The sequence below is a fragment of the Rhineura floridana genome, chromosome 15 (genome assembly GCF_030035675.1).
Source record: "Rhineura floridana isolate rRhiFlo1 chromosome 15, rRhiFlo1.hap2, whole genome shotgun sequence".
Classification (NCBI taxonomy): Eukaryota; Metazoa; Chordata; class Lepidosauria; order Squamata; family Rhineuridae; genus Rhineura; species Rhineura floridana.
The window spans coordinates 27020501-27047810 of NC_084494.1; the positions used below are offsets into that span (position 1 = coordinate 27020501).

Here is a 27310-nt window from a genome sequence, read left to right on the forward strand (position 1 = left end):
AGTCCTCACTGGGCTGTTTCTTTCCCCCTTCCACTTAGTTTTTCCCCACTAAAGTATTTTTGTACTTCCTCAAAACCTTGAGGTTTCCTCAAGCCTGCCTATAACTTGCTCTTGTATGTGGGTGGTGCCATTTTGGCTACATAATCAACGGCGCTCACACCTGAGCATTGGAAATAGGGGGAAATGATAATCATATCAAGCAGGTGATCCAGGTTCACCCCACCAAACCTGTTCTACAGTTCTTTTGAGGATTTTATGGTTCTCACCAATTTCTGGCAGCTTTCCACAATGATGAGCTTCTGTTGCGGAGAGGTGCGAGCAAAAACCATCTCTGGGTGCATTTTGAGGATCTCCACCAACTCCTCGGTTTCCATATCTTTCAGCTGGCCCCCGTTGATCACACATGCTCGGGCATCCCTGGATGAAGAAACAGAAAAAGGTAGAGTCTCAGGTTCACATACATAGGGCCTTTTCACTGGCTGCACCAATATTATAGAAAACTTTGCCTTGTGTAGCATGGATGGCTCCTTCTCTCGTTGCTGGCTGGTAAAGTTTATTCCAGCAGGCCCATCACTAGGTAATTGGATACATTATCATACTGCTCTAACAGGAAGTTTTTCCTGATGTTCAGCTGAAATCTGGCTTCCTGTAATTTGAGCCCATTTCCTCTTTTGCTGGAGTACATCATGCAACCCAGCATGTAATCCCATCATGTGAAGGGTGACTAGGAGTCAGGAGAGACAGCTGCTGGCAGCGGTGCCATCAAAAAATGACTTTGGGGCAGACTTCCAGGGTCCCGCTCAAGAGAATGATCAGGAGGGCCCTAACAGGGCCATCTTACCACAGTTTGAAGGAAGTGATGCAATGCACATTACCACCTATAGAGGGCAAGGACCCTCTTTGATGATTATTATACTCAGGGTCTAAAATTACCGGACTGCACAGGTGGATGTCTCATAGCCATGGCTGTCCATTTAGAGACTCACCTCTTGTTGACCTGCTCCACAGGAATGCGCAAGCGAGTGGCAATATCTTCAACTGTTTCGCTGCCCTCTGAGATTATGCCCACGCTGGCAGCAATGGCTTTGGCGGTGATGGGATGGTCTCCTGTCACCATGATCACCTGGAAAAGACAGGACAGGGTTCAAAATGGGTGTTTCTGAAGTTATTTGTGGTTGCTGTTTTATCAGTACAGATCTAATAAGCCTGACTGGAAAGTCAGTGTAGTCCAGTGGTGAGAGAATGTTGGACTGGACAGACCTGGGTTCAAATCCCATCTCAGCATAAAGCTGTCTTGGGCAAGTCACTGTCTCTTAGCCTAGCCTTCCTCACAAGGTTGTTGTGAGGATAAAATATGAGGTCTTCCCTGTGTATTGCCCTGAGTTTCTCTTGAGTAAGGACAGGATATTCATGTGGCCCTAATATTAGGCCCTCGTCCTTAAGAAAACAAAACAAAATAAAAATACAACAGCTTTTTGTGTGAGAATTGCTGCATAATAATATTGTTTTATATCTGGGAATCCTAGGACTCTGCAAGAGATCCTTTCTTTTCTTGTCTTTTCCTTCTTTCTTATGTTTATATCCCACCTTTCCAAACAGCTCAAGGTGGCATACATGGTTCTTCTCCCTCCCCAGTTTATCCTCACAACAACCCCATAAGGTAGGCTAGGCTGAGAGGTAGTGACTGGCCTAAGGTCACCCAGTCGGCTTCATGAATGAGTGGGGATTTGAACCCTGCTCTCCCAGGTCCTAGTCTGATACTCTAACCACTACACCACAGTGGCTACACACCACTGCGTACTCCCTATAAAGTACCTGCTCCCACCGGAGATCTCTTCCTCATCCATACAAAATTTATGTCGTTTTTCCTCCCAAAATGTTGGTTATCAGGACTGTCTCGAGACATTTTGCTGCCTGCGTCAATGGACAAGATGGTGCCCCCTGCTCCACACTCCACACTCCCCCATCCCACATCTCACATGCTGGCAGTTGAATCTTATTTTGACCCTGGTAATGGGATAATGTCCTCCACCTCACTTGAGGCTTGGGTGAGGGGAGGCAGAACAGGCTGTGTGGCACAGAAGGGCACGGCAAGCAGTCTCAGGAGAAATGGTGAGGGGGTTGCCACCACGTCCTCCAGCATCTGCCGCCCAAGGCAATTGCCTCCCTCTGTCTGATGGCAGGGCTGGCTTTGTTGGTTATTGGTAATACTTTTGTTGGAGCCACAAATATCCCGGAGCAGCTGGTAACATACCCGGATGCCAGCAGTGCGGCATTTCATGACGGCGTCAGGCACAGTGGCCCTGGGCGGATCAATCATGGAGATGAGGCCTGCAAAGCAAAGCCCACTGGTGGGGAAGTTCATTTCGTCGCATTCGAAGTTGTAGCCCCGTGGGAACTCGCTCTGGGGAAGGAACAGGTGGCAGAACCCTGTGGACAAGAGAGAATCAGGGTGAGGCCTCTGCCAGGATGGACACTTTTGTGTCATCAGAAATGAGGAAGCACATCAGCAACGAAGAGGGCATAGGCTAGCATAAAATGTGCTAATTTAAATCTAGAGATGTAAATTTAGAAATAATGACTATCTTTTAAATAAAAATACAATACATCTTGCTGTTGTGGAGAAGATTGTGACCAGGTGACCTGTATGTGCCTAAGCAGGGGTGTAGTGGTTCAGGGTCTCAGGGGGTCTTAGACCCTTTACTTTTTTGGGAGCAGGGTCCCGGCAGGGTCCCTATGTCTCCAGCATCCAATGAGCCAATCAGCATGAAAGGGGAGTGTGTTAGCCCTTGAGGAGAGTCTTCTAACATGCTTCCTTGTTCTTTCCTGCTGATTGGAAGCAATCAGAGTGAAAGGAGGTGAGTCAGCCACAGAGGAGACTCTTTTCAGTAGCTAACACTCTCCCCTTTCATGCCAATTGACTCCTAGGGATGTCTGTTGTTGTAGGAGACAGCATTAACAAGGATTCTGTTGTTGTGTGAGAAGGCATTAACAATTCTCAATCCAGTAGCAAAAAAGGGGTGGTGGTGGCTGTGACCATCGTACTTCTGAATGTTCCACTACGCTACTGCTACTCAGACTTCTGCCACCACTGATAGGCAACTTCAAGCCCCCCCCCTCGCCCCACTCTCCTTTCACTTAGGGTTCTTTATCTTTAAACAGGACTTTCAAACAGCTCTTCACATAGAGGACTTCTTCAAACAGAGGACTGTCCTCTGTAAAGTAGGACACATACTTGGGTTTCTGTATTTGATCTGTATGTGCGTCCTCATACTTAGGAACATAGGAAGGGCTGTAGCTCAGTGGTAGAGCATCTGCCTTGCATGCATATGGTCCCAGGTTCAGTCCCCGGCATCTCCAGGTAGGGTTAGGAGAACCCCTGTCTGAAATCCTGCAGAGCCGCTGCCAGTCAGTGTAGATGATACTGAGCTGGATGGACCAAGGGTCTTTCTTAGTACAAGGCAACGTCCTTTGTTTCTGAGTTCCGTGTTATTACATTTCAAGCTCCTTCAGCCCACAGCCTGGGGACACCCCAATAGCCAGGATCAGCACCAGTACTTGGCATTCTCAGGATGTGTTCGGGGCAGCTTGGAGTTGTCATTTAAATTTCCCACAATTCCCCTTGATATACCATCAATCTGAGGCATTGTGGGAAAGTAAAATGGGGGCTGCATGTCACTCCTGAGAGCACTGCTGTCTGGTGAGCCTACCAGGTACGTCACCCGCAGAGAGAAGGCCCAGCAGAGAAAGCATTTTGCTAAGGGTTCTCGACTCGGACCCAGTGCTGCCCACGCTAGTATCTCAGACTATGCCTTCCTTGGGTCCTGACACTATGCCCCCACCCTCCCGCCTTACCCAGTACACGCTCGCCCAGCCCGCCAAGGTCCATGTAAGCAGTTTGGAAAGCCTCCTTCCACTGTTCATCGAGGGGCAACTCTTGACCCTTGATCATGATGGTGGAACAGCGCTCCAGGATGCGCTCAGGAGCGCCTTTCATTACCATCAGGTAGCGCTGGTCTCGAGGGTCATCTAGCTCGTGGATGGACAGCTGTAGCAGGGAGAGAGAGCAGGAGGCTCATGAGGAGTCATCCGTAAAAACACATCATGTGTTGTAGCCTTTTTTGTTTTGGCAGCAAATCAAGCAGCGCACGACTAAGGCCTAGTAGGGACACGAGGCACAGGATCCATTGCCCGTTCCAAAGCAATCTGTTGACCTAACAGGTCGGTATCAATTCAAGTTCATTCTATGTCCACTAGCCACTGCTTTGACCGATCCATTTTTTCCCCCTTGCAAAAACTATTGATATTATTATGTTTATTATCAATAATTTGAAAGGAGATACCTATATTATAAAAGGAAATATTGGGGAAATTATCATTCTTAATATTGATATTTTGGAGTCAGTTTTTTTTTAAAAAAAATGTTTTCAAAAATAGCTGCACAAAATCACTACATAAAAATCGAAATGAACAGAGAAGAAGCAAATCAATGGAAAATTTGGTACCAAATCCAAATTGGGTAGAATTCTAACACATCCTTACTGAATACACAGCAGATGGCGGTGCTGTCAAGGAAAGACTTTGAGCATTCCGTTTACTAAAGGTGGGCGCTCTATCTGTGCTTTCTGGAAACAACTGAAGACCTTTTTGTTCTGACAAGCTTTCCCAGAAGTACAAACAGGTATCTGTCATGGGGGTCCATTTCGTATTGTTTCTTATATGCTGCTGTTTTCTGTATTGTTTTAAACTGTTTTCATATGCTTTTATTGCGTTTTGTACATCACCTTTATTTATTTTTATTTATTAGATTTATATCCCGCCCTTTCTCCCAGTAGGAGCACACCTTGAGATGTGTGTGGAAGGCAATTAAATTTATTATTGTTGTTGTTATTGTTGTTAACAACAACAACAACAATTTTCCCACAATGCCCCCGAGCTACATCAGGGGTATCGGAGAATTAAAAAGTCAGCTACATCAAACAGCCTAGTGTCCTGCTGCTGTCACCTGCAGATAAGCCTTCCAGGACCCACCCATGGACGAGGGAGCCCACCAGAGGGCATCTCGCCCAGGGATCCCTCAAACCTGGAACCTTGTCAGTGGAGCAAGATGGCTGAAGCCTGCATGCCCTGTACCATTGCATGCATTTGTGCAGTGATCTCTTTGGACACAAGGGAAAGGAACATAGCTCAGTGGTAGAGCACCTGCAAGGCATGCAGAAGGTCTCACATTCAACTCCCACTATCTCCAGATAGGGCTAGGAGAGACCCCTGCCTGAAACCTTGGAAGGCTGCTGCTGGTCAAGGTAGACAATACTGAGCTAGGTGCACCTGACTTGGGATAAGGCAGCTTCTTATGTTCCTGTGATAGAAACCTTTAGAGAAACAGGACCCGTCTTCAGGCCGGAAGGTGGAAACGTTAGTTAAGAAATTATTACGGATCTAATCAAAGGAGCTAACAGCAATGGTAGCCTGCTCTCTGTAGCTTAGCAAAGGAGAGCATGCTTTGCATGCAGAATGTCTCCAGCTCATCTTCTCCCATCTTAGGTAGCTAGGCTGAGAAAGGCCTGGCCCTGACCCCTTGATGATGTGACCAATCACAGTAAAGAACTGAACTTTTATGGACCAATGGGCTGTCTCAGCATCAAGGTTGTTTTTTATATCTTTCGCCAGTTCATTCTGAGCTAATTGAAGTGGTTTGTTCAGCCCTCTGAAGCTGGGGAAATGGTATGTCAACCGCTGACCTGGAACTTGTTGGTGGAGTTGAAGGGGATCTCGCAGACTTTTTTGTAGTGCTCACGGTACTCCATCACATTGCCCAGGGTGATCTCAGAGAACTTCAGCAGGGCGGTCTCTGAGGCGTCTCCAATCACAATTCTCTGGGGTTGAAGGAATATGGAAACAGGTCAGTACAACTGAAATGTTGAGTTGCAGTCCCATATAGGGAGTGTGGGGCGGGGACCATACTTTTAGGGCCATTTCTGATAATAGAGACATCATCTCCACATAAGGATCCAGCAAGTTTACGTATAGATTGGCTGGAGGAAGTAGCGTTTCTGAGCATAAGAAGAATGCACCCACCCTATTTCTGACTATAACACCACACATCCAGAATTGGTGGGCAGGGTGTAAGTTGTTTCCTGCTTGATTTCACACAATAAGCTGCTCAACCCTGAATCTTCAAATGCTGTTGGACTACAACTCCCATCATCCATTTTCCAAGCTGGCTGGGGATGATGGGAATTGTAGTCCAACAACATCAGGGGATACAATGTTGTGGAAGGCTGCAGTAGAGAGTGTAGAAAGTTCTTCTTTACGAGGCTTGCTACTTCCACCCAAGGAACAGCACTATGTAATTGCATTTATGTTTCAATCTTCCTGTACAAAGCTTTAACAAGGCCATGGCACCTCCTCCCATTTAACCTCACAACAACCCTGAGGGGTGGGTTAGGTTAGGAGACAGTAAGTGACCCAAGGTGCCCCCAAATGACCTGTTAACTGAGCATTCATCTTTTTTTGTTTGCATAGAGGTTGTATAATGTCCACTGTTCACTAAGCTTTCATTGTGATTTGTTATACAACTTTCTGTCAATTGTTATCTTACACTTTCTAGTGCATTTTCCCATTGCTTTCCTCGTTGTAAAATGTCTGATTTTCTTTTTAAAAAGTGGGTTTGTTGCTCCAGTGCGTTTTATCTTACTTTAATTGCACAAACCTAAATTTTCTGTTAATGTAATTGAATTCCTCCTGCAAAATAGTGACAGTCTGGATGAACCTTGGAAAATACTGCATCTATTTGATCACTGCAGCATGTATTTTAACTGTGCTTATGACACTGTTTTGTCATATTTCCTTTTGTTAGCTATGAAACTGCCTGAAATGTTAATGATCAAAGAAAAATGAATTCAGTAAATATTACTTATATACCAACGTTCTTCATCCAGACTAGAGCAGTAGCCTTCAGCCTTTTCAGCCTTAGGACCTACCTTTAATCCAAATGTACATTTGGGGGATCCATTTCTTAATTTTTTTACCATATGTTTGCATGGTGATAGTGCTGTTGTTGCAACACATCTCAGATCAGACCATGGGCTGGTAGTGTGTTCCAACCTGAAAGTTGAAGACCGGTGCTTTGGGAAAACTGAGGCTGTGAAGCTGTGGTTCTCAGGCTCCTATCCAGGCACTGATGACCAGAGCTTGGAAAAGTTACTTTTTTGAACTACAACTCCCATCAGCCCCAGCCAGCACAGCCACTGGATTGGGCTGATGGGAGTTGTAGTTCAAAAAAGTAACTTTTCCAAGCTCTGCTGATGACCTAGACCTGCTTAACTTCAGCTATGTTACTGCACTGTGTACCTTCAGTCTACAACTTTACTAACAGCAATGCCCCCCAGCCGTATCCCTTATTCTACCTTACCTTTGGCACAGGTACATTATCCTGGCCTGATTTGAAAGAGGCCCGATTGCAAAGGCTCACCACTTTGCATAGAGCTCTCCATGTCTCAGATGACTGATCAAAACTTTGCCCTGAAAGGCAGAGAGAGAAAGAGACAGAAGAAGACAGCATTAAACAGCTTAGGACCAAGTTATTTCAAGGAGTTATTTGTCTCAAGGATTCTGAGGATGCTGATTCATAGGGTCGCCATAAGTCGTAATTGACTTGAAGGCAAATAACAAAAACCCAGTCCTTTTTGGCCAGCTCTGTCCATCAGTCTTCCTGACACAACTGCCTCAGGCTTGGCATCTGCCAAGTACAAGTGCTATACCTGACTGATCTTCTGTGGTGTCTGCTGTATGGATCTGGTTGTCAAACCAAAGATGAGAGACCGTCATGCGGTTCTGCGTGAGGGTCCCAGTTTTATCAGAGCAGATGACAGAAGTCGAGCCCAGCGTCTCGACAGCCTCCAGGTTCTTCACCACACAGTTCTTCCGGGCCAGACGCTTGGCTGTGAGGGAAAGACAGACCTACAAATGCAGAAGAGAGAGAGAGAGAGAGACATGTAGAAAACCTCAACTGAAAATATCTATAATAGTTACAACATTTTAAGTTTTTTAGTTTTAAAAGCTCTCATGAATCTAGAACACAGGCCATCCAATGAAGCTGAATGTTAGAAGATTCAGGACAGATTAACAAAGTACTTCTTCAAACAGCACATAGTTGAACTATGGAAGGTAAGAGTGACACGCACCCCACCAGTGGTGTAGTCGTTCAGGGTCTCAAGGTCCCTTACTTTTTTGGGAGCAGGGTCCCTATGTCTCCAGCATCCTACTAGTGAATCAGCATGAAAGGGGAGTGTGTTAGCCACTGAGAAGAGTTATCTCACATGGTTCTTTGTCCTTTTCTGCTGATTGGAGCCTATCAGAATGAAAGGAGGTGAGTCAGCCACTGAGAAGATTCTTCTCAGTAGCGAAGACCCTCCCCCTTCATGCTTATTGGCTCCCAGGGACGTCTGTTGTTGTGGGAGAAGGCATTAACAAGGATCTCATTCTCAACCTAGCAGAAAGAAGGGGGAGGGGTGTGGCTGTGACTATCATAAAGGGACCCTGCACTTCTGAATTTGCAACTACGCTACTGCATCGCACTCATGGGAATTCCATTGAGTTTTTCTCTTCCTTTTGATCATTTTGAATGCAATTTCTTTCCTCATTTAGAATGGTTGAAAAAAAAATGCAGGAGAAATTTCTGCATAGCACTTGTTCTAAGGAGGCTTTGTGCACTAACACTGAGGTGTGATGTGGGAGGGACACAGAAAGTGTTAGTGTCCTGGAAAGATCCTAACCCAGGGGTGGGGAACCTGCAGACCTCCAGATATTGTTGGACTTTAACTCCCATCAGTCCTAGCCAACATGGCCAATAGGGATGATGGGAGTTGTTGTCCAGAGACATCTCAAGGGCTGCAGATTCCCCACCTCTGCCCTGTGCCGATAGAGAGCGATACTTACGGTGACAGTTGCTAGAAGACCCTCAGGGACATAAGCCACCACAATGGCCATGAAGAAGACCATAGCCTTGAGGAAGGGGTAGCCAATCACCATGGCAACAACAAAGAAGGTGAAACCAAAGAAGATGGCCAGGCCAGCAATGATGTCGACAAAGTGCTCTATCTCAATGGCGATGGGTGTTTTCTCATTCTCCACGCCCGAGGCCAGGCTAGCTATGCGCCCAATGATGGTACGGTCCCCAGTGTTAATGATGATGCCGGTGGCTGTGCCTGAGGGGACAGGAGGAGATTCAGAACTAATAGTGGGTTTATAACCACGGCATTAGATGGCCATGCCCCTCGTAGTATATTCCTCAAGAATAGCTTCATGGTGGGAAACTGGTTGTGCAGACTGCATGTGGATTTGGGCCAGCCCGTCAGCTTTGTGCATCACAAGAAACAGTGGTGGTTAAGCAGATTTCCATGGACCACTCCACAACCCCAGGCTGAATTTGCTCAATGGGAATTGCTCAGGGACTGCATATGGCCAGTGGGCAAGCTTAAAACACCCCACACCCCCACACACCCCACCCCTCTTTCTACCTTCTAAGCACATAGTGGAGAAGAAGGCAATGTTCCTGGTTTCCAGGGGGCTCTCATGGGTGCACTCTGGGCCTTTTGTCTGGGGCTCTGATTCCCCAGTCAACGAGGAATTGTCCACCTGAAAGAAAGAGATGCATGATTCATATATGCATGTGCCACATATGTGGCTGTGTGGCATTTCATAGGGACATCTGTTTGTGTGAAGAAGCTCTACACTTGGTTTGGGGCAATTTCATTTTCATCTGTGCAACTGTGACTCCTGAATGCAATACAAATTTACTTTTCCTGCTATTATAAATTCCCCCCCTCACTCCGCAGTTTCTTAATAGGAAATTTCTCCAAATCAGAATTAGCATCAATTATATCTCTCTGAACTTCTGAATTTGTCTCACTGATTAAGGATATATCTAACAAATGATACATTTTAGATATCTTGCATATTATGTAACAATATTTAATCATGTAATGTATCAAATTATAGCACTTACTATCATATCTAATCAAATCAAATCTTTATTGCTATTGTTAATTGCCAGCATAAAATAGAGACATAAAACTCTATATCTATCTATCTATCTATCTATCTATCTATCTATCTATCTATCTATCTATCTATCTATCTATCTATCTATCTGTCTGTCTGTCTGTCTGTCTGTCTGTCTGTCTGTCTGTCTGTCTGTCTGTCTGTCTGTCTGTCTGTCTGTCTGTCTGTCTGTCTGTCTGTCTGTCTGTCTGCCTGCCTGCCTGCCTGTCTGCCTGTCTGTCTGTGTCGAATCTGATAACAAATAGTATTTAGGCTGAAAGTGCATGTTTCATGGCCACGGTGCAAAAAGAAGATAAACTTATACCTGCTGAATTAGACCACAGCCTATGTAGTTGAACAGCATCCAGTTTCCCACAGTGGCCAACCAGACGCCCACAAGCAACAGGAGGGGTAACAGAAACTTCTTTGCATAGTGCATAATGGCACAGAAGAGGGCAATTTGCAGAGAAGAAATGATGGGCAGCCATTGCTTTTCTTCCTGAACCTTAATCCCCCCCCCAAGTTGGCATTCCAGGACTGTGTTTATAATAGAGATATGAGTCTGGATCCCTGGCTGGGTGAAAATCAGCTGATGGGGAGTGATTTGCTCAGGCAAAAGTGGGTGGTGGGGGAAGGGTGAAGCACTCTGCTTCTGGGCTGCAATTGAATACAAGAAATGCCTGTCGGATTGTAATGCACAATGTGATCAAATAATGTATCAGTTCCTTTCTCAATGAATCCTTCAAGAAGAGCCCTGCTGGATCAGACCAAAGGCCCAGTTTGTCCGGCATTCTGTTCTCCCAGTGGTCAGCCAGATGCCTCTGGGAAGCCCACAAACAGGACATACATGCAATATCGCTCTCCTACTGTGGTTTCTAGCAACTGGTATTCACAGGGATACTGCTGCTGATCCTGGAGGTAGTGCATGGCCATAATGAATAGTAGTCATTGATAGCCTTATCTTCCATTAATATATTTAATCCCACCCCAGCAGACAAACCAGACTCTATAGCTTTATCCAGCAGAGGGCAGCAGAAGCATGCTTTCTTAAGCAGCAAGCAGGCAATATTTGTTAAGCGTTTTCTTCCTTTCTGTATAGGTCTTGTGTACCTTGCACCCTTGAGACGTAATAATCCTGATGTCCGCTGGGACTCTGTCTCCTCCTTTGACCTCCACCAGGTCACCCACCACCAACTGATTGGCATTGATCTGGAACTTGTCCCTATCTCGAATCACTGTGGCTTGCTGTGGTTGGGAGAAGCAAGAGTCAGGAATTAAAACTTGGAAATCTATAAATAAATCCATGCATCGGTAACCCTCATGAGGGGGCCATTGTAATGCACTCTATATGGGGCTGTTAACAGGAGCAGCCTTCTGTGATCATGTGACACCTCTGCTGAAAGAGCAGCCTTGTACTGCCTTCAAGTTGATTCCGACTTATGGCGTCCCTATGAATAGGGTTTTCATGAGGCTGAGAGGCAGTGACTGGCCCAAGGTCACCCAGTGAGCTTCATGGCTGAGTGGGGATTCGAACCCTGGTCTCCCAGGTCGTAGTCCAGCACCTTAATTAGCTACCAGGCCAAGTTTAAGGTTCTGTTGTAGCCTTCTGGAGCCCTGAAGAACTTGCGATCTGGCTTTCTGAGTGAATGTCTGCATCCATATAGACCAAGAGTTTCTCTGGACTAGGGATGATGGAAGGATCTGTCAGTTTTGGTTCTCACATTTTTGCAATCTTAAATTCAGTTCTCCACGTTTCTGCAGGAGGTTGCAAATATTGTTTTACAAAATCTTCATGAAAATTCTTCAACATTTTAGTATGAATTTTTCCTAATACACATTGTGTCTGCAGTTTTCACTAACAGACACATATTTGCAAGCAGTTTCTCCTAATATAGTGCATTTTTGTATGTAAGTTTCATGAATATATTCATTTTTATTCACATTTTCCCCTAATATATGTAATTTTGTAAATGTTGGTTGGTTGGAGAGCTGCATTGCAAAATGTGGATACATGCAAATTTTGAAGGATGGCTGTGTTTCCGTTCTCAGGTTGTTTTGGAAAGTGTGCCTTAAATGCAAACTGAATTGAATTTCGTCCCCATCCCTACTCCAGGCAACCTGTTTATTTAGAATTCATCCTGATTTGCTTGCACAAAGCTTGTGCAGAGGTTATAAATATACACTCTTTACTGGCAATGAGAAGGTATCTATATTCCCCTCACCAAGCTTCAGTTTCCAGAGTTGCCTGGGAAGAAGGATTGATTCTTAAACCACTCTGGGAACTGTAGCTCTATGTGGGGAATTGGGGTCTCTTTTAACTACTTTCAGCACCCTTAACAAACTACAGTTCCCAGGATTCTTTGGGGGAAGCCATGACTGTTAAATCATAGTGCTTTAAATGTATAGTGCAGGAGTGGCTTGTTTTGCAGCTGGTATAGAAAAGACTAAATGCTCCTTCTCACATTCCCCTACTCCTGATGTTAGTTCCCCATGGCTAGTTTTTATTGAAACTCTATAACCAAGAACCAGGAGAAAATGATAATGCATCTATGCGTAATATCTAGTTTACCCTTACAACATATAGGAGCCTGGTTTATTTGTGTGTTTGTGTGTGTTTATCTGGTCTAATCCTTTACTACTCTCAGGCACATTTGCAGATAGGAGCACCCAGGATCTTTTACTTACCTGCGGCACTAGATTTTTGAAACTCGCAATTATGTTGGTGCTTTTGAATTCCTGATAGTAGCCGAAGCAGCCGGTCACAACCACCACGGCAATGAGAGCAATAGCCAAGTACAGCTACATGATGGGAGGAAAAGGAAGCAATTGTCACATTGTCATTCTTCTATAGTGCTTTGTTATACCACCAGCTGCTACTTCTTCAGTTTCCATTTGCAAATACTTCATTTAGTGGACCACCACAATAACCTTGCACTACTGGGGAGCAGGAACCTGACAGCCTTACCTCCCAAATTTGATCTCTTGCCACTTTCCCCTTCTCATAGCATCCTTTATGTCAGGGATGCAGAGGGGACCTGTGGTCTTCCAGATGTTGTTGGCCTCCAGCTCCCATCAGCCCCATCCAGCTTGGCCAAAGGTAAAGGATGATGGAGATGTGGTCCAGCAATGTCTGGAGGGCATACAGGTCCCCCAGCCCTGCTTTAGGCACTTACGTTGTCCGCACTGGTGAGATCACCTTGCCCACACTGGATGCCAAAGGCAATGAGGCAGATGGCAGCTGCCACCCACATGAGACACTGCAGCCCTCCAGCCAGCTGTCGGGCAAACTTCACATACTCAGGAGTGCCCTTGGGGGGCTTCAGCTCATTGGGGCCATCACGAAGAAGGATCTCTCCTGCTACAGTGCTGGTTAGTCCCTGGAAGTAGAGAGAAGAGGAGGCAGAGCAATTAGAAAGACTTCTCAGCTTGTGATATGGGGCTGGGGTGGGAGTAGGAAGTCTGAGTGCCTAGATTGTGCTCTGCTTTGAAACTCCCAATTATCTTGGTCCAGATAGGCTGCCTCCCACCTCCCACACAACCCATTTGCTGTTTTTGTTCTTTGATCCCTGAGACTGCATTTCCCAAATTAGAATTGAAATGAATGCCTGTGGTGGTGGGGAAAGGCTTCTTCAAATTTTCATTTTTAAAAAATGAATGGTTGAAAATTTGTATCTTCAGATCAAATCTAGAAATGGCAAAAAATTGGTTTCAAAATTTTAATTAATGGTATTTTTAAAGTTCTGGCAGTAGCTCAAGGATTGCCACAAGGGCTTTTGGCCAAAAGAGAAAACAACGCTTGAATTCTCTAGGAAATAAAGTTAGTTGAATAGTTTACTGCTTCTTACTTAACAAGTATAGTAGGTTACTGACTTTGTGGTGATTCTCTAGAGCAGCCTTTCCCAACCAGTGTGCCTCCAGATGTTGTTGGACCACAACTCCCATCTTTCCTGACCATTGGCAATGCTGGCTGAGTCTAAGCAGGTTTACAATTTTTCCCCCAACTGATGCTAATTCTGGGGAGAGGGAAGAAATGTTTCACTCAATTTTAGTTGATTTTATATGCCATGAATTGCCTTTTCAGAATCCTTAAATAAGAAAAAAAGCCTTATTTTAAAATGTATTCTGCATTATAATGCTGTACCCTATACCTCCCAGGTAAGAATAATGCAGCATCCAGGCTGGCGCAAGAGCTGAAATTAACTGTGGAGTGAGATGAGGGACTCTCAAGCATTTTTTTTCCAACTTGAATTTGGCATGCAAAAATCCAAATAAATATTCTTGTTCAGTGTCTCCCTCCTGCAACATTCCCAACTATGGCAATGATTGGATTTTGGGATTTAAGAGGAAAAAATCCAACAGTGTAAAAGTATCACATTTGGTAAGTGGAAAGTTAACATGATTGCCTTAAAATTCATCAATTTTTTAAAAGAGATATCTCTTTGAATATGAAAATGTTTGCAAATTTAATTTTTTAAAATCACTGTAATATTTTGTTTGAACTCTAGATGGCATTCAAACATTCAGGTCAGGAAGAAGAGTTCTAAGCCTTGACAATACTCCATCACTCTCAAGCTGTTACATATCCCCTCTTTAAATCTGAGGGTATCACCTTGGAGACGCTGGTCTGATACTTGAACTCCAGGTCTTCTATGGACAATTGGTGATCATCCTAAAAGGGAAAACAGGCCCATGATGAAGAGAGAGTGGTTTGAGACAAAGCATAGCCCCTCTTCCTTTGAGGATGGCTCCTTACCATCAGTGGAGGCTGGTGGCTCCATGTCAGTAGGGCAGTGGAATCCTCTCCAGTTTTTCTAGAAACTCTCTAAGGTGCTGAAATCTATTCCCAAAATCTACTTCAGCACCTTGGAAAGCTCCTGGGGAAACCTGGAGTGGATTCCACTGCCCCACTAATATGGAGCCACAAGCCTCCACTGCTTACCACACAGCCTTTCATCTCACTGAACTGTATAACACAGGAAAAGGAACAAAGCCTGACAGTGCAATCCTTTGCATGCCCACTCAGAAGTAAGCCCAGGCCACAGCCTCTGAGGCCCACCAGTGGAGGCCTCTAAACCTCCCCCTGCCCCACAGGCCTCTGAAACTCCCACTGCCCCCACAGGCCAGAGAAGACCCCCCTGCCCCCACAGGCTGCCAAACCTGCCACCCTGCTCTGCACTGCTGCTGCCGCCATGGCCACCACTGTTCTCTCACCTGCCCTCTGGTCTAGGGTGTGGTAGATCACCAGATCGCCCTGACCCTGCCGTCACCCTGTGATCGATGTCACGATGGCGTGACGGCATGTGGGCTTACAAAAATAGAATATAGTGAGAAAAGGCATCAGACAAAAGTTTGATCAGGTAAACCACCCAGATGCCTGAACAGCAGCAGCAGCAGCAGTAACCACAGCACAATAAATGAGCAACCTGTCCAGTGTACGAGGGAAAGGGTGAAGGAAATCAGTGTCGGGTTCCAAGGCCTCTGTTGAATTCCAAGAGTCATTTGATTTGATGAGTGAAGGAGGGAGGAGCTGAGCAGACAGAACTGCCCCCACTCCTCACTTCTGTTCACTCTTTAATGTTAATATAATTTAATTTGCTGCACACAATAGCACCAAGACTAATGAACTGGAAATCCATGGAAATGAGACTCCCCCAAACCCTTTTACTGGGGTCAAAAAGGGATGTTTAGAAGTTTAATTATGAAAATGCATATCATGCCAATTTCCCTGGAGCCTGCTTCATCAGGGCAAATGAGGCACTGCCCTACCACAGTCTGCCCTCAGCCGGCCTTCTCACTCACATCCAGTCCAGGGGATGGCCCTGGCTGTCGTTTTCCTCCTCTTTAGTCTAAGCGTTGCCCCTTGTAGGATTCAGCAGGATGGAGGATGGGACAAAACTAGAACGAGTTGGCTCTGCCTGTCATTGGCTGTGGCTCCAGCTACTCTTGGGCTCCCTGCCTTCCGCCCTACCAGTCCCAATGAGTGTCAGCCACCACTGGTCAATTTTTTTGGAGGGGTACAATTAAAAGCTGAACTCTCGACTTTCGTTTACTTTGATATGCAGAACAACCCTGCAGGTGGTTGGTTAGTTCTTCCCAGCTCCTTCCTTATGTCTGGTTTCCAGTTCTTTATTTGAAAGTTTGAAACAGAGCTGCATGAGAGGAAGCCTCAATAAGAAATGCCTTTGCCGCCCCAAAACAAATTCTGGGCTACCCCATACTGTAGTTCTACGATTGGGAAACTGTTCCCTTCCGGACACACGTGCAATCACTCCAGTTAAAAACACTGTTTTTGTGGAATGTGTATTAATATATGACTATCCCAGGCTACATTTATGAAAAAGGAACTGGAGATTTTTAACCCCCCTCCAACTAACCTTTGGATGAGCCCAAATGAAACATCGCAACCAACAGGAATCATGTCTGGCCAACACTTTTAGCAGGTTTTGGGAAACCCCAATGTTTGCAGAACAAAAAAGATTTCAGGGGAAATCTCTAATGGAGGAGGGAGAACCCCTAAAATAGCCAGATGAGGACTGAGCATGCTCCATGGTCATGGAATGCTGACTAACAGTTGCCAGGGGATGAGTTGGGGATGGGATGGAGTGCTGTAGATGGGGGCATGGCTGGCCTACTGAAACAGGGAACAGGAGCGGTCTGCAACACTTTGTTGCAGATCCCACTTGCATATATGGGCAGCTATATCTGTTCATGCCCCCATGCAGATGGTCTCAGGTTCAGTCCCTGGTATGTAGTTTTTTTTAGAAAAGGGGATCTCAGGTGGCAGCTGCCCCTCTGCTATCACATGAGCCTGCTGGGGCCCACCAGTGCAGAAAAGGGTCCTCTAGACAGCATCCCAACAAAGCCCCCCTTAAACCAGGAGCCAGCCCTGTCAAGGTCACCCAGTGACCCTGGGGGCTGAGCAGAGATTTAAACAGAGATTGGGCAAGGTCATTGAGAGAGTGGTGGCAAATCAGTTGCAGACACACTTGGATGAAACGGATTATCTTGATCCATACCAATCGGGTTTCAGGACTGGACATGGAACTGAAACAGCCTTAGTCGCTCTGGTTGATGATACCCGTTCACTCCGCTCGACTTCCAAGGCCCTTCTCTGGGTCCCAACTTATAGAGAGGCCCGGAGAACAGTAACTAGATCTAGGGCCTTTTCGGTGGCGGCCCCCGAATTATGGAATGCCCTCCCAGATGAGATACGTCTGGCGCCTTCTCTGTCATCTTTTCGGCGCCAGGTAAAAACCCACCTCTTCGCCCAGGCATTTTAAGCTTATTTTAATTTTAATTTAATTTTATTTTTATTTTATTTCTGTTTTAAATATGTTTATAATTGTATGGCGCAATACTCACCTGCTTGTATTTTAAATATTGTGATTTTATCTTGTTGTACACCGCCCTGGGAGCTGTTAGCTATAGGGCGGTTTAGAAATGCAACTAAATAAATAAATAAATATGAGGAGGGCATTGGATAGGGGAGAATTCACCTTCCTTGTCCTCCTGGATCTCTCAGCGGCTTTTGATACCGTAGACCACAGTATCCTTTTAGATCGCCTGGAGAGTTTGGGATTGGGAGGCACGGTCTTACAGTGGTTCCACTCCTTTCTCTCTGATAGGCGCCAACAGGTAGCATTGGGTGAGGAGGTTTCAGACCCTTGGCCTCTCAATTGTGGTGTGCCACAGGGCTCTATCCTCTCTCCCATGCTATTTAACATCTATGTAAAGCCGTTGGGAGAGATCATCAGGAGATTTGGGCTGCAGTGTCACCAATATGCGGATGACACTCAGCTCTATCTCTCATTTAAATCTTCACCGGAGAGGGCTATGGAGACCATGTCCAAGTGCCTGGGATCCGTGAGTGGATGGATGGGCAGGAACAGGTTGAAGTTGAACCCTGATAAGACCGAGGTACTACTTGTGGGAGACAAGGGAGGGTTAGGAGATGTTGACCTGGTGTTTGATGGGGTGAAGTTGCCCCTACAGGACCAGGTCCGCAGCCTCGGAGTTGTTCTTGATTCCAGGCTGTCCATGGAGGCTCAGATTTCGGCTGTGAGCCGGGCAGCTTGGTATCAATTATATCTTATACGTAAGCTGCAACCCTACCTCCCTGTTCAACAGCTCTCGCTCGTGGTACATGCCCTGGTCACCTCTCGATTAGACTACTGTAATGCGCTTTACGTGGGGTTACCCTTGAAAACGACCCGGAAATTACATCTTATACAGAATGCAGCGGCGCGCTTACTTACCAACAGCCGCCGCCGGGACCACATCATGCCAGTATTACTTGATCTACACTGGCTGCCGGTTGTCTTCTGAGCCCGATTCAAGGTGTTGGTATTAACCTTTAAAACCCTAAACGGTTTCGGCCCTGCTTACCTGAAAGAGCGCCTCCACCGCCACCAACTATGCCGCCCAACTAGATCAGCCACACAAGGCTTTCTCTCAATCCCGTCAACCAAAACAGTTAGGTTGGTGGGTACTAGGGAGAGAGCCTTTTCTGTGGTGGCCCCCACTCTCTGGAACTCCCTCCCATGTGATCTCCGACATGCCCCTTCCCTAGACGTATTCCGCAAGGCCCTGAAGACGTGGTTATTCCAACAGGCCTATGAGGTCCTTGGGACGGGTAAATCTCCATGATTTGTCATCTGTCGTATGCTGCTAATATAACTGTTTTTATATGTATCGATGACTGTCCAATATTTTATTTATTGTTATTATGTGATTGCATTTGAAATTTTTGTATTTTATCTCATTTTAATGTACGTCGCCTAGAGTGGCTATTTGCCAGATAGGCGACAAACAAATTAAATATTATTATTATTATTATTAAACATGGATCCCTTGCCATGACACAAGATCAGCTTCCCAGAGAATGGATAACACTGAAACTCAACAATAAATGAGAATGATCCATGAGACAAATAAATGTGGTGGATGTGTGGTCAAAATCAAGGGGCTTTCCTCAGTTGCCTCTCTGTCTCGAGGAATGAAAGTCCCTTGGGCAACATCCAAAGCCCCTCTGACTTACCACGTCCATCTCTTTCTTCATACTCTCCAGCTTCTCTTTCTTTTTCTCCCCTTTGTTCTTCTTCTTGATCTTCACATCCATATCCCCACCAGAGTGTTTCTCCATTTCCACCGAATACATCTCATACTTGTCCTGAAGCCAAGGGCATGGGGGCAGAGGGAGGGAGAGAAAAAAGAGAGTTGCGAGCATGAACTGACTCATCACTCTGATTTAACTAAAGCTTTAGTTGCAGCGAAAGGCGCTTTGTACATGCTCAGAAGCACTGCCATTCATTATTCATGGGGAAGCACTTCATACACGCTCAGTCACTGACTTTCATTAGTTGCAGGGTAAGATGCTTTGTCCATGGTCAGAGGCACTGCTGTTCATTAATTGGGGAGCACTTTGTACAGGTTCAGAAGCACTGTCATTCATTGATGGGGAGAAGTGCTTTGTACATGCTCAGAGGCACTGCCATTCATTAATGGGGGGAAGCACTTCATACACACTCAGAGTCACTGACTTTCATTAGTTGCAGGGTAAAGTCCTTTGCACATGCTCAGAAGCACTGCTGTTCATTAATTGTGGGGAAGCACTTCATACACGCTCAGAGTCACTGACTTTCATTGGTTGCAGGGTAAAGTGATGTGTATGTGTTTACAGGCACTGTAATTCATCAGTTGGGGAGAAGTGCTTTGTACATGCTCAGAGGCAGTGCCATTCATTAATTGGAAGGAAGCACTTTGTATTTATTTTTATTTATTTATTTTATTAAGCTTATATACCGCCCGACTAGCAACAGCTCTCTGGGCGGTGAACATTAAAAATACAATAAAAATAACACAATACAGTATATCACAATACAAAATTGTACAAAAAACTGTACAGTCTAAAATCAAAATATAATAATTTAGAATTAACAGGAATTAAAATGCCTCAGAGAAGAGAAAGGTTTTAACCTGGCACCGAAAAGATGATAGTGTTGGCGCCAGGCGCACCTCCTCGGGAAGACCATTCCATAGTTCGGGGGCCACCACTGAGAAGGCCTTAGATCTTGTCACCACTCTCCGGGCTTCCCTATGAGTCGGAACCCAGAGGAGGGCCTTTGTACTAAACCGTAGTGTACGGGCCGGTTCATATCAGGAGAGGCGTTCCGACAGATATCGTGGTCCCGCGCCGTATAAGGCTTTATAGGTAAGTACCAACACTTTGAATCTGGCCCGGAAGCATATTGGAAGCCAGTGCAAATGGGCTAGCACAGGTGTTATATGCTCAGACCGCTTAGTTCTTGTTAGCAGTCTGGCCGCCGCATTTTGCACTAGCTGTAGCTTCCGAATCGTCTTCAAAGGTAGCCCTACGTAAAGCGCATTGCAGTAGTCCAGACGCGAGGTTACCATAGCATGTACCACTGATGTGAGGTCCTCCTTACTCAGATAGGGACGTAGCTGGGCTACCAACCGAAGTTGGTAGAACACATTCCAGGCCACCGAGGCTACATGAGCCTCAAGTGTGAGGGAAGAGTCTAAGATGACTCCCAGACTACGCACCTGTTCCTTTAGGGGGAGTGTAACCCCATCCAGGACCGGGTATATATCCACCATCCGATCAGAGAAACCATCCACCAACAGCATCTCAGTCTTGTCAGGATTGAGTCTCTGTACATGCTCAGAGGCACCCACTTTCATGGTTTTGCTGCCTGAGGCAAAGGTCATGATAGCTCCCCTTCCCATTCTATGTTCAAAAGCCAAGTAGACCGACAGTTGAATCTTATTTCAACAGTGGCAATGAAACATCTTTCTCCACTGCACCTGAGGCTAGCTTAGGAGGTGTAAGGCAGATTGCATACAACAGTTCTGCCCTCCAACTCTCCCTGCCACTCCCTGCCTCCTGTCATCTGCCTCCTAAGGCAGCTGCTTCACTCTGCCTGATGGCTGAGCCGGCCCTGAACACCATTGACTTCAGTGGAAACTGAGTTCAACTAACAGACTGTAATCCTAAACCTACTTACCAAGGAGTAAGTCCCAGTGAATTCAAAAGGACTTACTTCTGAGCAGACATGGTTAGGATTGTGCTATTAGTCTGGATCCAACACTTTTTTAGATGATTCACATCTGTGTCACATCAGGAGTCATCCTAGAAGAGGCATCTTCCCCTTTGTGTTCCACACAGGAGGTAATGCCTCTTCTTAAGATGTTGCTTGCCATCTGCTGTTTTTATAAGCACTTTTAATAATGAACAAAAGAGAGAGAGAAATGTGACTCATCAGGGTCATGTTTTGAGTAAAACAAAATGCTTTTCATCAATCAATCTCACTGATTAAATTGACTCAGGCTGCTTCCACACAGTCACTATTTTTGGGTGGGATTCAATTACATACCAGCAAATTCAGATTGCACAATTAAAGTTGTGCAAACCCACCTCTCCAAGAGATCAGACTTTTTATGATGAGTGGCATGACAGGAAAACGCACAGGAAAGTGTGGGATACCACTTGCTTTGGTGCAATGGCAACCAACTACCCCACAAACAAATGAAAATGAAGGCTCATTACATAGCCAGCATTGTCTAATCCAGTGGTTCCCAAACTTTTTACCCTATGGACCACTTCAACATTGCTGATTTTTCTGCTTGTCGCAGCAGTTGCAATGAACTGTGCTAAATGCTGTACAATTTTTAATGGTATTCTTATTGGTTCTTTTCTTTCTGAAATGCTATGCTTTCCACCGCCCTACTGGCATGGAGCCACCAACCATCACTGCTTGCACAGTGGTTATACGTCTTGCTGTTATTAATTAGTTCATCTCACACTTTCCAGTGCATTTCCTTATCACTTTCAAAACAGAAAAAAGTCAATTTTTTTCTTTTAAAAAGTGGATTTGTTGCGCCAGGGCAACAGAGTGATTTAATCCCCATTTCAGTTGGACAAACCTAAATGTCTGGCATAGGCTTGAATCCCTCTAACAAAATAGTGACAGTTTGGAGGCAACCGTAGTAATTAACTGTTGAGTCATGGTGCATGTGTGAAGGATGCACATTTGGGGGAGTGTTCCATTTGGTTGTAGAAAGTAAATGAAGACCAAGAAGAAACAGCCAAGTCATTCATATAATCCTCGATGCCTGACTGCCCCCTTTTGACAATGCTGTATCGCTCTGGGTGGACCTGATCTGACCTGGGGCAATCTGGGACTGCTTCAACCTGCTCTGGCTGAATCCTGGGTCAACCTGATTTGGGTCAATTTCAGTCAGGATCTGTAATTCACCAGAGCACAGCCCTAATTTTTAAGCCCTTTTGATTTCGGTGGTAGAATGTGCTTGATACTCCCATTTAATTCATAGGACAATTTCAGATATGATTTTTTTAAAGCCAAAAATGTCAAGATGTCTCCCTAGATTTTTTCTCTTGAACTATGAGGTTTAGAAACATAACAAAAAAAACAACAACCCACCCTGAAAGCGGAGATTCTCTGAATTCTGCTTAAATAGTTGGATTCCTGGTTCTACCCTGCTCTATGCTCTGCTATGAAGTCACTGCCTGGATAGCCTCAGGATGTGAAATCTGTGGTTTGTTGGCTAAGCAAATTTGTTTGCTGCCTTGGGCTCCTACTGGCAGGAAGAGTGGGATATAAATCAAATAAATAAATAAATAAATAAATAATAAGCAAACCCACTAATGAAATTTCACCTTTATGCAAGACCCAACAATTGGTTCAACTTCCTCGCCTAGAATGGGTGAAGCTACACCGAGCACTGTGATCAACACCCGTTGTTCTCACCCTTGCTACTCCTGTTAGTTACTATTTATTCAACTTATGCAACATCAAATCCTCTCTGTGTTAATTCACTATATGGGTAATGTAGTCACAGTAAGCAATATGGACTAGAATCCTCACTTCACCTAGAAACATGCATCTGCTGACCAGATAGTGAACCTGACAGGGAGGTCTACAAGATGCCAAGGGAAGGGATGGGTGAATCTGCCAATTTCAGTTCCTCTCAGTTTCTCCTTTTTCCATCCTTACATTCCGTTCTCCATATTTCCATGTTAGTTTGTGAATTTCAATGTTTTAGTATGAATTTCCCCAATATACACATTTTTGTATGAGTTTTCCCTAATATAATGCATTTTGTATGTTATTTTCACCAATATATACATTTTATACACATTACTTGTCTAGAGAACTGCACTGCAAAAATGGGAAAAATGTGAATTTTGAAAAATGGCTGTGTTTTGCCTCATATTGTTTTGAAAAGTGCAAGTTAGATAGGTTCACTTTTCAATGTGAGCTGAATAGAATTTCTCCCCCATTCCTATTCAAGGGAGGCCTTTGAGAACCATATTACCAGGATATAGGTTTAACCCTGCAGTTCAGACATTACTTTTCTGTAGATGCAGGAGTTATTCTCTCATATATGTCTAGGGCAAAGCATACTGCGTAAATCGAGTGGGTAGGATTCCCCAGAAGATTGAGAAACTGAGAATTGTAACTGGAATGCTCTTAGAGGTCATCTAGTCCAACCCATCCTCAGTGCAGGAACCTTGCAACTGTGCATCCCTGACCGATGGGCCATCCAGCCTTCAGAAAAGGAAATCCTGCCACTTTTCAAGGCAGCCAGTTCCACTGTTGTACAATTCATTCCAGCAGGATGTTTCTCCTAATGTTCAGCCAAACCTGCTCCCTTGCTATTCCCATCCATTGTTAGATCCTTGACCCCTGGAGCAACAAGGAACAAGTCATCCCCATCTTCCACATGGCAGTCCTTCAGATAATTGTAGACAGCTATCATGTCACCCCTTAAACATCTCTTCTTCAGACTAGGCAACTCTTTGAAGCATTCTTCATAGAAGTTGGTTTCCAGACTCTTCACCATCCTGGTCACTCTTGACACACTGTAGTTTGTGAACACTGATCTTAAACTGTTGTGTCCAGAAATTGGACACAGTATTCCAGATGTGGTCCGAACAGCAGAGAACTCTAAAACAAGGCTGTGTGTGTATTTATACAGTATATGGGTTTGCACAATATGCAACACACACACACATATATAGGAATAACATACAAAATAAACCAACACCTGAATTAGCTGTTAATCTCTGATGGCTTTCAAATGAGATATCAGCTATGTGAAGTCTCACTGTGAAATCTACATTGGCTAGAATGTGGAGGCTATGTGATCCCACATTGACTCCAGTGCTTCCACCCATATCCCACACTGACAAAATTCATAACAATGCACAAAGAGTGCAACAAAGGCAATTGATGGTGCTTTTCTGCAGGGCACTGAAATAGGTTGCTTTTCTTGTGTCCATTATGTGACTGTAAAACTTTCATTGTCTGGATTGTCCATTGGTTTTAAAAATGGCTCTATTCCACTTCACATGCACACAAATAGCACAAAAGAGGACTCAAACCTTCCTGCTGGCAGGAAGGGCGGGATATAAATCAAATGATAAATAAATAAATAAAATAAAAACTACCATAGATGAAGACTTTCTAAAAGGACATTTTCACACCAGAGATGAAAGTCCCATTTTCTTTAAACTCACATTGGCTTGATTAGAATATCCCTTCTAAAGACTGCATTTATACTTTATGCCATGCTAACCACACTCATACGTGATTCAAATTGTACAGGGAATGTTCAATTTGCGCATATTTGAATGCCATGAATGAAAACTGTTTTTACATCACTAACCTTGATTAGATGGTGCTGACTCAGAAGTAATTTGGGAGTCCTTGTGTGGCTCTATAGGATCATATTTTGGGGCTACGGTCAGCCTTATGGATCCAAATCAAATATTTCAAAGTGATTTGTAGGGGGAACATTAAACACAATAGCCCTCCTGGGCTTGTCAACTGGCCAGAAAAAAAACAAACACCTAAGAACTCTGGCTGGCTCCTGTGCCATTTAACGGTGCCAAAGAAATCAGCAGGTCTTCATAACTGGTGGAGTTATGATAAAGTTGTTTCTAAAGAGACAATTCCAATCAAAGGGGCCCTCCAGAGTGATTTGTGTGTGTGTGTGTGTGTGTGTTCTGTGCTGTGTCATTTATGCAATTAAAGAAGTGCTTAGTCTGGCTCAAAGATGCATATAGATATGTGCAAGGCATTTTTATTTGCTCCAGTAAATTTCCAGTTCTGCAAAGGTTTGACATTCCCATTCTTGTTGCTTTCCTTGCAGTTTGTTGATGCTGCTTTTTTTCTCACTGCCAATGGCCAGCAAGGGAAGGCTTGCCTCCATCATCGGCTAGCCAAGTTCTAGCTACTGTGGCTCCTGCAGACTGGTGGTGGTTGCAGGTGTATTCTGAGACATGCCATGGACACAATCGTAGTGCATTAGTGGTGGGTTGATACTGGAATATCCGCTTTATTAGCTTCCCCAGTGTTACCACATTATTCCCAGCTGGAATGGCACTCTTGTGCTATAGCGCAACAAAAGCGGGGGGGGGGGGAAAACAAACCGCCACAAACCAGAGCATTTGTGGGATGAACAGTTATAGGATTTCAGCAGGACGTTATGGGACATGCACGGATCACAAACAAAGCAGTGTAGCTGCCCCAAGAACGTTGCTGGTGCAAAAGTATTGAAAGCCGGATTGTGTATAACCACCCCGACACCATCATGAACATAAATAATCACGAATGCACAATGGAAAGGGTACATGGAAAGGCCCAAACTGGAAACCCCAAACCTCCTTAAAATTGTGGTGTCTAGATGAAGACAGAAGGGTCCTTACCGCCTTCCCCATCTTGATTTCTTTGGGCCTGGTCCCCTCTGAGGCCAACAAGATAGACCCAGGTGGGTCTCGAGTGTCCGAAGTGACTGCAGGTGCTCCACAGTGCAGGGAGATAAACAGTGACCCCTCTTGGGCACCCCCCTTTTATCAATTCCTGCAGGTGCCGCCTGCTCCCAGGAATGAGAGGTGGTTCCAAGCGACACCCAGCCAGGCCCTCTTGCGTGCTTTTTGAAGTCATACACCAGGAGGTGACAGCTTTGGAAGGGAGAAAATAAACACCTAGGAGAAAAACCTTCACCTTGGACTGTCCTTTCCACCCTTGGCAACTCCCTCTGGAGCAAACACATCCAGGCATTCAAAGCAAAGACCTTCAAGGTGAGGGGGATGAAGGAACATGGAGTATAAAAGGACAAAGCTGATGCCATGCAATACAAGGATCTAGGGGAGCGCTGTGGAAGGGCTGTGGTTCTGGAAGAACATCTGCTTTGCACACAGAAGGTCCCAAGTTCAATCCCCGTCATCTCCAGGTAGGGCTGGGACTGTTCCCTGCCTAAAACCCTAGAGGCCCTCTGCCAGTCAGCGTAGACTGTACTGAGCTAGATGAATCAATGGCCTGACTCAGTATGGCAGCTTCCTGTGGAAGTGCAACGCAAAGGTGCTTTACATCTATGGAGACTGAGCTGCTGTCCTCTTTCTTCCTCAAAAGGTGGATTTTGTAAGCTCTCAAAAGAAAGAGAAGCAGCTTGGGGGAAACATGGAAGAACAATGATTTGACAATGACATCGTGTTGATGCCTCATAAAGAGTGGGCAAAGAAAGCCTAGCAGTTTCAGAGTCAACATCTAGCATGCTATGCTTCCTCAGCGACACGTGCTTTGCCTCTGACTAGGGATGTGCAAATCTGCCAATTTCAGTTTGGGTGAATCTGTCAAGAGTGAGGCTTCCTAAGAGAAGGCTTGGGACATAGGCTCACGACACAAATTTGCATATGTGTATTTATGCCAACCTGTCAATTTCGCTGTCTGCCAGTTTCTCATTTTCCCACTCAAGTTCAATTCTCCACATTTCTGTTTGCGATTTCTTTTCAGAACGTCCTTATGAAAATGAACCAACATTTTAGTGCAATATTCTCCTCCCATGCGCTTTTCTGTAGGCACGTTTGCCTAATATGCACATGCTTGCAAAGCAATTTCCCTGAATTTAATGCACTTTAATGCACACTTTATTATAAGCATTTTTTGGTTGCCAGTTCATTTCTGGGTCCAATTCAAGGTGCTCATGTTAATGTTTAAAGCTCTAAATGACATAGGCCCCAAATAGAGACCATCTCCTTCCCTACAGACCCTCTCAGATGTTAAGGTTAGCAGAGGGGGCCTTCTTGGTAGTTCCACCACCCTCAGAAATTCAGGGGAGAGGGTTTTCTTTGTGGCAGCCCTTACGCTGTGGAATTTCTTCCCTACAGAAGTTTTCGGCAAATGCTAAAGACACGCCTCTTTACCCTGGCCTTCGGCTTCTG

The 27310-nt window shown here is 45.0% G+C and overlaps 1 protein-coding gene across 1 annotated transcript in view; it reads right to left on the reverse strand.

Annotated features, from left to right (window-relative positions):
* Nucleotides 1-27310, reverse strand: part of ATP4A (ATPase H+/K+ transporting subunit alpha) — a 45608-nt gene that overhangs the window by 14453 nt on the left and 3845 nt on the right. Inside the window, exons 2-15 of the mRNA XM_061597928.1 lie at nt 19082-19213; nt 14654-14713; nt 13218-13421; nt 12730-12843; nt 11155-11289; nt 9522-9639; nt 8941-9209; nt 7764-7962; nt 7415-7524; nt 5742-5876; nt 3856-4048; nt 2255-2430; nt 987-1123; nt 267-417 (exon numbers count right to left, since the gene is read on the reverse strand). Coding sequence (XP_061453912.1) covers nt 267-417; nt 987-1123; nt 2255-2430; nt 3856-4048; nt 5742-5876; nt 7415-7524; nt 7764-7962; nt 8941-9209; nt 9522-9639; nt 11155-11289; nt 12730-12843; nt 13218-13421; nt 14654-14713; nt 19082-19201 — 2121 coding nt within the window. The 5' untranslated portion in view covers nt 19202-19213. The remainder of the gene's footprint in view (nt 1-266; nt 418-986; nt 1124-2254; nt 2431-3855; nt 4049-5741; nt 5877-7414; nt 7525-7763; nt 7963-8940; nt 9210-9521; nt 9640-11154; nt 11290-12729; nt 12844-13217; nt 13422-14653; nt 14714-19081; nt 19214-27310) is intronic.